This window comes from Rhinopithecus roxellana, chromosome 6 (genome assembly GCF_007565055.1).
Source record: "Rhinopithecus roxellana isolate Shanxi Qingling chromosome 6, ASM756505v1, whole genome shotgun sequence".
Taxonomy (NCBI): Eukaryota; Metazoa; Chordata; class Mammalia; order Primates; family Cercopithecidae; genus Rhinopithecus; species Rhinopithecus roxellana.
The window spans coordinates 77,709,124-77,718,286 of NC_044554.1; the positions used below are offsets into that span (position 1 = coordinate 77,709,124).

Below are 9,163 nucleotides of genomic sequence, written 5' to 3' on the forward strand. Positions count from 1 at the left end.
GTTGTGTGCCTCTGCTATCAGGGTTTGGGAGCCTTGTGGGGGATCAAGATCTTTGGGGAGGTCCAGCTTTACCCATCCTTGCAAAGGGTGACTGGACCAGGCAGCCCTAGCCCCTGGACCACCCAACTCCCTGACCCAGCACCAGCGGTTTAATTGCTCCCTAAGCCCCCAGTGTCAAGGTCAGGGCAGTGGTGGGGGTGGGGAGAGCACAGACCACAAAGCCCAAGGGGCTCCTGCCCCGAGTCACTCCCCAACAAAATGGGTTCCCCCCAACCTCTGTGTTTTCTATGAGGAATGTCATGGCCCCCAAGGGCTGCCCACAGACCCCCTCCTTCCTCCCTGGGAGACACGGGTGCTCCCAGGATCCTCCTACAGCGCCGCCTCTGGAAATCCCTGTTCTCCAATCAGGTGGAGACCACTGCGGGGTGAAAGGGAGACAGACAGAGAGCAGCTTCTTTTACAATAAACTCTATATTGTGTTCACATGGAGACCTGGAGATGTGCCGACTTCCGGTCCCTGAAGCCGATCTTCGCGGCCAAGGAGATTGAGGATTTCAGGACTCAGAGTTACCCAGGAATCGAGGTGACACTAGCCAGAGAGGGGGGAGGAGGGGAAAAGGAGGGGATGGGTTTAAAAGGCAGTGGTGAGGTGACAGGGGAGGGAGATTGAAGGGAATGAGGAGGAGGGGGACTGAGGGGGCTGCCTTTCCTTGGGGACTGGGGAATTCATGCCCTGAACCACCCACGGGGCTCCAAGGGTGAGAGAAAGGGGTGGAGAATTGAGAATCGGGTAGGGGGGTGATGGGGGGAAACAGCAGTGGGGGTATTTAGGGCTGGGGGAGAGGGGGCAGAACCGATGAATGGACAGGCTCAGAAGGGGAGAAGATACAAGGAATGAGAGCAAGAGAAATGGGGAATTGGGCAACGGGGTGATGGGGGGAACAGCAGCTGGGGTATCCTAAGACACAGAGGCTATCTATACCTTGCTAGGGACCGGGATGTGAGGAGAGGAGGGAGGATTTAGGGCTGGGGGACTGGGGACAGGATGGATGAAGGAACGGAGTCAGAAGGAGAGGACATCTAAGGAATGAGAGCAAGAGACACAGCAGGGAGCTAGATCAGGAGAGGGCAGGAGATGGGATGGGCTGCAGGCCGCCTCCAGGTTCAAAGTAAGAAACAGGCAGTAGGGAATTGAGAGAAAATAGGAACCAGGGCCGGAGACCAGGCGAAGGACATGAGGATTGGAGGATCCAAGAGAGGCAATGGCAACATGAGGGCTGAGACCGGAGGGCAGAGTAGGACTGAGAATTGACCAAATCCATGTGGTTTACACAACAATGGTGTGAGATATCACACAGGAATGTTGTACCCATTTTGCAGGTGAGGAAACTGAGACTCGTTACTGACTTGCCCAAGGTTCGGCAGTGGAAGAGCCTGCACGTGAACTGCGTCTCCTGGTGGGTTTCAGCCAAGTTGGAAAGAGAAGGATGGAATTTGGGGGAACAGTCTCATTTTGCCCAAGAACAGCAGGAGCCTGAGCTGCCCCCTGTCCTGGGGCCACCCCTTGAAATGGACGCAGTGCAGAGCCTTGTGTCCCAGGCAGGGCAGAGGGGATGGTGACGGGGCCCGCAGGGCTCACACTGAGGACGAGGTCATCTCAGGTCTCTTGATGTGCACCTGTCACAGAGTCACAGTGAGGGAAGGGAACGCGGAGCCACTGGTTTGGGCTGACAGGGAGGTCACTCCTGATCAGAGCCCAGCCCCCTCCTTGCCCTCTGGGGGGTCGCCGAGGGAATCTGAAATGGAGGCTGGGAGAGTTCCTTGGGGTCCCCCTCTTTAGCCCCTCACCTTCATAGTGGTGTCCACCTTCTCCAAGGCCACATGGAAATTTTTATCCTTGTCTAGAGAGAGACAGAGAAGAGGGGAGAAAGAGAAGGGGAGAGGGAGGGGACGGAAGAGAGAGGGGGACGGAGTAAATGCGAGGAAGGCAGGAAGGGCGTCTGTCCTCGCAGTGGCGCCCAGGAAAGCCCCTGCCTGCTTCCCCAGGAGGTGAGACTCACCTGTTCCGTCGTCCTCGAAACCCCAGTTTGAAAAAGTGCCCACGATTTCCTCATCCCAGGTCTCGAACCATTTCCTATCCTGGTCCCAAGACCTAGGTGGGGCCGCCGCGGTCAGACATAGCGGGCCCGCCTGGGGTCCCTTGGCCGCCCTCAACCCCCGGCCCCGCCCTCTGAGCGCTCACCGGTCTAGGCGCTGGCCGCCCCACCATCCAGAGCGAACCGCCCAGAAGCCCAGCGCCAGCAGCAGCAGCACCACCAGCGCGGCGCCCGCCGTCAGGCCCCCGACCAGCGCCCTCCAGTGGATCGCCACCTCGCAGCGCGGGCCAGAGAACCAGTGCGTGTCTGTAGAGTAGCAGCTGCGGGAGATCAGACCCTCTTCACCTCGCGGCTCGGGGTCCACGCGTGCACCTGGGCCCCACGGGGGCGGGCGAGGGGACGGGGTCCCAGCCTAGGGCAGCGGGGGGTTCCACCCTATGGCAAGCGGGGGGTTCCACCCTAGACAAGGGGCCGGGAATCCACCCTAGAACGTGGGGGCGGGGCTCTACCCTAGGTAACGGGGCGGGATTCCACCCTAGATCAAGCGGGCAGGGCTCCACCCTGGAAGGAGGCGGGGTTCAACCCTAGAACGAGGGGGACGGGGCCCCACCCTAGAATGAGTGGTCCCAGAACGAGGGGACTGGACTCAACTCCATTAGGGGGGCGGGGCTCCACCTTAGGGCAAGGGAGCAGAGCTCCAGGGCAAGGCTCCACCGTAGGGCAAGGGGAATGGGCTTGGAGCCGGACTCTGGGGACAAGGCTCCACCGTAGGGCCTGGGGGCGGAGCCGGGGCGGAGCATGGGGCGGGGCTTCATCTTAGAGTGCGAGGGCGGGGCTCGGCTGATGCTAATGGTGAGCGGTGCCTTACCGACAGGCGGGACCGCTCCTCTCCAGAACGCACTGGCCCTGGTGACAGTCGATGGCGTTGTCCACGCCCGACGTGCATTTGGTGACACAGCGGAGCCGGGTGGCCTCCACCAAGGGGAAGTAGAACTCCTCATAGCCCGTGGGAGCGGCGCGGCGGCAGATGGCTGAGGGGTTGGGGAGGGGGTTGCACAGAGACAAGGACCTCATCCATTCTATTCAGGGGCCTGATAATGGTGCCTCTGAAAATGCGGGAGGAGGATTCCATTTCCGAGGTGGGATGCCGTGGGGGTAGACCCTGGGATTCGATGAGGGGAGTCCAGCACCACCACCCTCACCCTCTCCTCGTGGCCCCTGCTGTCCTCAGGTGGAAGCCACTAATCAGCGCAAGGAAGGGCCACCCTGGGCCATATCACTTGCCTCCCCCACAAAGGTCTCTCCCTGCCCCCGGCTTCAATGGGCAAATGTCCCTGGTGGCTGGGATCATAGCCACGGGAGAGCGACCACTCAACCTTTTACCCCACCCTCACCTTCCGGAGTCAGCTCTGTCCTGCTGTTGTTGTTCACCTTGATGGAGTCAGGCTTAAAACACATGGCTGCGGGAACACAGGCACAGATGGAATGGGAGGGGGAGGTCAAGGGGTTAAGGTCAAGGGGTTAGGACCAGGAAGCAGGACAGGCACAGGGAGGGCGGTGAGGGCTGTCTCTGTCTGGGGAACTGTGGAGGGGCCACAGGGGAAGACTCCTGTTCCCTACCTCATCTCCCCTGAATAATCCGAGGTCTTCAGCCATCCGGGAAATGCTGAGCATGACCATCAGGGGTTGTCTTCCCCAGTACCCAGGTCCTGGGAAGACCCTCCCTAGCCCCACCCTTGATGACGTTGTGTGTGGACTCATTTGCCTTCTCCCAACCTGCCAGAGGTACCATAGGGTTGGCACCTGAGTCCAGAGGGCCCCCGGCCCAGCTGGAGTGGGCTGGGGTGGCGGCTCAGGCCCTGGCCCCTCCCTCCAGCCGGGGCTCACTCTGAGAGTCCTGGCAGCTGTCCACATCCTGGCTGGCATTCTGCAGCGCCTCCTTCAGCGTCGTCTTCGCCTGCTCATACTGGTTCTCCAGCTGGGGGCTGAAGGGCAGCTCCAGCAGGACCAGGTAGTCCACCACGATGCTGCCATTCCTGAGAGGTCCACAGCCTTAGAGAGTGCCCCAGCCAGGGGCACATGGGTCCTTGGAGGAGCACTCCAGAAGCAACCCAAAGTGCACCAGAAGTGGGAAAGGGGGCAGAGGTCCTGAGTCGGGATGCCACATGCATCCTTTTTAGAAGGGGCTGCCAGCATTCCTGACTTGGTCCGCCTGGGAAGGCAGGACAAGGAATAATTGACATGATTGACTTCCTATCTGTGTGTGTTTTATAGAGGCAAAGTCTGGCTCTGTTACCCAGGCTAGAGTGCAGTGGTATAATTTAGCTCACTGCAGCCTCCAACTCCTGGGCTAAAGTGATCCTTACTCCTCAGCCTCCCAAGTATCCAGGACTACAGTTGTGCACTACCACACCAGGCTAATCATTTCACTATTATTATTATTACTAATTTTATTATTGTAGAGATGGGTTCTCACTATGTTGCCCAGGCTGGTCTTGAACTGGTTTCAGGTGATCCACCCGCCTAACCCTCCCAAAGTGCTAGGATTGCAAGTGTGAGCCACCACATCTGGCCTGACGTTCTCCTTGTGTTGCATCAAGCCATCATCCACTGGCGCCCCTGGATGCGCTCTCTCTCCCTCTCTCCCTCTCTCCCTCTCTCTCTTTCTCTCTCTCTAATTCTGACCCACCCAGTAGAGCAGGGGCTAGCCAGAGGGTGAAGAAGTCACCGATCCAGGCACCACCTTCCCACATGTCCCTGCAACTTCTCTCCTTCCAGTGTGCTGAAGAAGAGAGGTGCCATCCCTCCTCCAGAGAAATGGCCCCAGAAAACGATCTCAAAAAATACCCCAGGGAGTGATTCCTTATGTAGCCCCTCCACCCCTCTCTTTATAAAATCTGATGACTAACAAAGAAAGGAATGGGTTTTTTCTGTGCACACATTCCCCCCACCCAACACCACCTCTGCATCTCCAGATGGGTCTCCTACCTCAGGGACAGGATCTCCACACCCTTGAAGGTGAAGCCCCGCATGCCTGCAAAAATCTTCTGCATCTGAAACACCAAGGATCCCTGGGCTCACGTCCGAACCTGCAGACCTGAGGACACCCAGATGCCCAATCCCAGCTCCAGGGGAGCACCCTTCAATTCCCCTCCCCGGCCGGGAGCCATGGCTCACGCCTATAATCCCAGCACTTTGGGAAGACAAGGTGGGAGGATCACAAGGTCAGGAGTTCGAGACCAGTCTGGCCAACATACTGAAACCCCATCTCTACTAAAAATACAAAACATTAGCCAGGTGTGGTGGTGTGCACCTGTAATTGCAGCTATTCAGGAGGCTGAGGCAGGAGAATCATGTGAACCCAGGAGGGGGAGGTTGCAGTGAGCCAAGATCATGCCACTGCACTCCAGCCAGGACAACAGTGTGAGACTCCGTCTCAAAAAAAAAAAAAAAAAAATTCCCCTCTCCTTGCCCTTTACCTGATTCCAGAAGGTCTTGTTGAAATCCTTGTAGGCCTGAGAAGTGTTGTCATTGAGGTCCGGCGAGAACTCCTGATCGACAGACACTTCCATGCTCACCTCAGTCTCCACTACATCTGCACACAGCATGCATGTCCCCAGTCACTTCTCCATCTGCTTCTGTCTGAAGCCACCAACACCACCCCCTCCCCAGTCCACAGGCTCCTCCTGCTGCTCCTCTCCAAGATCCCTGAGGACTGATGCCCACAGGCAGGAACAGATGTAGGAATTCCAGGATGCATTGTGCCTCGGAAGGCTGAGGCAGTAGAATCACTTGAACCCAGGAGGCGGAGGTAGTAGTGAGCCAAGATCGCGTCACTGCACTCCAGCCTGGGCCACAGAGCGAGACTCCGTCTCTAGAAAATGAAAAAGAAAGACAGAGAGAGAGAGAAAGAAAGGGAGAAAACATTGTGTGAAGATGAGAGAAAGAAGGAGAGAAAGAAATGAAAGAAAGAAAGGAAAGAAGGAAGGAAAGATAAAGAAGAAAGAAAGGAAAGAAAAGAAAGAAAGAGGGAGAGAGGGAAGGAATGAAGGAAGGAAGGATAAAGAGAGAAAGAAAGAGAAAAAAAGAAAAGAAAGAAAGAAAGAGAAAGAAAAAGGGAGGAAGAAGAAAGAAGAAAGAAAGAAAGAAAGAAAGAAAGAAAGAAAGAAAAGAAAGAAAGAAAGGAAGGAAGGAAGGAAGGAAGGAAGGAAGGAAGGAAGGAAAGAGAGAGAAAGAAAGAGAAGAGAGAGACAGACAGGAAGGAAGGAATGTGTGGAGATGAGGGAAAGCAGGCAGGAAGACAGACAGCGGTCAGCCTGTGGTCCCTCCTGGCTGCCCCCATGGTGGGCGGGGTCCATGTCCGAATCCCCAGAACTATGATATGGCAAGGGAGGATGAAGGGTACAGATTGAATTCCATTGCTAATTAGCCTAACTTTTTTTTATTGTTGAGATAGGGTCTCATTCTGTCATCCAGGCTGGAGTGCAATGGTGGGATCGTAGCTCACTGCAGCCTTGACTTTCCAGGCTCAAGTGATCCTCCCACCTCAGCCTCCCAAGTTACTGGGACCACAGGCATGAGCCACCATGCCCAGGTAATTTTTAAAAATTTTTTGTAGAGATGGGGTTCTCCCTGTGTTGTCCAGGATGGTCATGAACTCCTGGCCTCAACCGATCCTCCCTCCTCAGCCTTCCAAACTGCAGGGATTATAAGACAATCAGCTGATTTTTGTTTTCCTTTGAGACAGAGTCTCGCTCTCCCTCTGTCATCCAGGCTAGTGTGCAGTGGCTAAATCTCAGCTCACTGCAACATTCACATCCTGGATTCAAGCGATTCTCCTGCCTCAGCCTCCTGAGTAGTGAGGATTACAGGCACCTGCCACCATGCCCAACTAATTTTTGTATTTATAATAGAGACAGTTTCACCATGTTGGCCAGGCTGGTCTCGAACTCCTGACCTCAGGTGATCCTCCCGCCTCGGCCTCCCAAAGTGCTGGGATTACAGGTGTGAGCCACCGCACCCGGCCTAATCAGCTGATCTTGAGAAAATTAACATAGATTATTTGGGGAGGAGGCAAAGTCATCACAAGAGTCCTTAACAGTGGAAGAAGCAATAGAGGAGGCCAGAGTTCATCAGAGGGAGATGAGGCTATGGGAGAAAGACACAGAGAGGTGCAGCCTTGCTGGCTTGGAAGATCAGCCAGGGGCCCTGGTACATGCAATGTGGGAGGCTCCGGAAGCTGCAAAGAGCACAAAAATGTATTCTTCCCTGGAACCTCTGGAAAGCAACATAGCCCTGGCGAAGCCTTGATTTCAGGCCAGTGACACCCACATCAGACTTCTTCTAATCTACAGAATTCTAACATGATAATGTCGTGTTGTTTCAGCAGCCAGGCTTGTGTTTGTTGGTAGGGTGGCAGTTGGAAACTGATACAGATCCAAGCAGCCCAAGTCAGGAGATGATCCCAGGAGGGAGTGTGGTCCCAGCCACCTCCTAAGGGTGAGGACGGAGAGGAGCATGACACGGGGCAGTGGAGGGAATGGGAGAGAAGGCAGGGAGGGAAGGACTGGGCAAAATGCCATGGATGCCTCCAGGCCCCACAGAGGGGTAAGTCTGGGGAGAGTCAGTGACACCCTCTGGGAGGAAGCGCAGAAGGCATAACTCTGGCGACTCACCTAGATCCACCTGTTCCACAGCAAACTCACAATGGGAACCATAGAAGGTGCTGGGGCACTGGCACTTGAGGCCATCCCACTGACCCCCGTTGTCGCAGCTGGTCTGGAACTCACAGCGGTCCCCAGAGAACCCCGGACGGCAAGCACACTGGCCCTGTTCCCAGGTGCCACCATTGTCACAGGTGCCTGGAAAACACAGGAAGAAAGGGAAGTTCAGGATAAAGCCTGATCTCGGTGACATAGAAATTTTGCAGGGAAGGAAGGAGGGGAACAGAGAAGCAGAAGGTCTAACCTGCAGTGGTGGTCAACGTTGACTGTGTGGTCGTCTGAGAAGTGGTGAGAGTTGTCCTGCGCGAAGTAAGGGTGGTAGGAGTCTGGGTGTTGGCCACTGGTGTCTCTGAAGTCCTGGCGGTGGATGGGGAGGAGTGTGCTGACTTGCTTGAAGTCCTCAGGATGGTCGGAAGGCTACTGCTTGGTTTTGTGGTGAGTGGGACGGTAGAGACGCCAGGAAGATGTGGGGGGATCACAGAGCTGGTGCTCAGCCAGGTTTCACTGGTGGGCATTTCAGTACTTATGAAAACCTTGTTTGTGCGTATAGTCCCAGTGCCAGTGGAACTGGAAGCATTCGTTGTGATGCTGGACTCACTTTCTGGTATCATGGAAAAAGTGTCCATATATGTAGCAAGGGTAGTTTGCATACCGATGGAGCTAGGACAGGTGACCATTTCGGTAGTAAAGGGAAACACTGCTAATGGGGTGGTGGGAGGAGAAGTAGCTTCAGTGCTGGAATCTATTTCAACACACGGATCAGTGGGAGAGGCAGGGACTATGGTAATTGTTATAGTTTCTGGACAGGGTGTGGTGGAGGGAAGGGAAATATAGGAAAACGGGGTTATTTCAGTGAGAGCTGTGGTCAGAGAGGAGCTGGTTGGAGAAGTGCTGGTAGTTGCAGAGGAAGAGAGAGTAGGAAAAGCTGTGATAGAAGAGGAGCCCACATTTTCTGTACTGAAAGTGTATGCTGAAGAAGGAATAGAATGAGTGGTGGTAGAGAACAATGGAGTCATGCTGGTGGACGACGGAGAAGGGGACATGATGATAGTGGGTGTTGAGGACCAGATGAGGGTACTAAAAGAAGTCAAGATTGCGTTTGTAGATGTACTTCCCCTAGTGAAAGATTCTGTAGTGAACTCGCTTGTAGATGTGAGTGAAGTTTGCAATGAGGGAGTAGAAGCACTTGTTTGAAGGGTGGAGGAATGTGTGCTAGGAATGGGAACCTGTGATGTTGACATGATCGTGCTCAAGGCTGTTGATGGAGTAAGAGTGTGAAGAGTGGATGTGGAGGAATCTGTACTTCCAAAGGTGACAGTAGTAGGTACAGGAGATGTTTGGGTC

General features: G+C 55.1%; 1 protein-coding gene across 1 annotated transcript; it reads right to left on the reverse strand.

Moving 5' to 3' along the window:
* Positions 1–1,635: 1,635 nt before the first annotated feature.
* LOC104677801 (mucin-3B-like) lies at positions 1,636–8,496 on the reverse strand. Its single transcript, XM_030931998.1, has 10 exons — positions 8,472–8,496; positions 7,772–7,957; positions 5,576–5,691; positions 5,085–5,149; positions 3,984–4,132; positions 3,491–3,556; positions 2,965–3,127; positions 2,061–2,152; positions 1,849–1,901; positions 1,636–1,677 (listed from the first exon to the last, which is right to left on the reverse strand). The coding sequence occupies exons 1-10, from the start codon at positions 8,494–8,496 to the stop codon at positions 1,636–1,638; spliced, it is 957 nt and encodes a 318-aa protein (XP_030787858.1).
* Between the last annotated feature and the right edge of the window lie 667 nt (positions 8,497–9,163).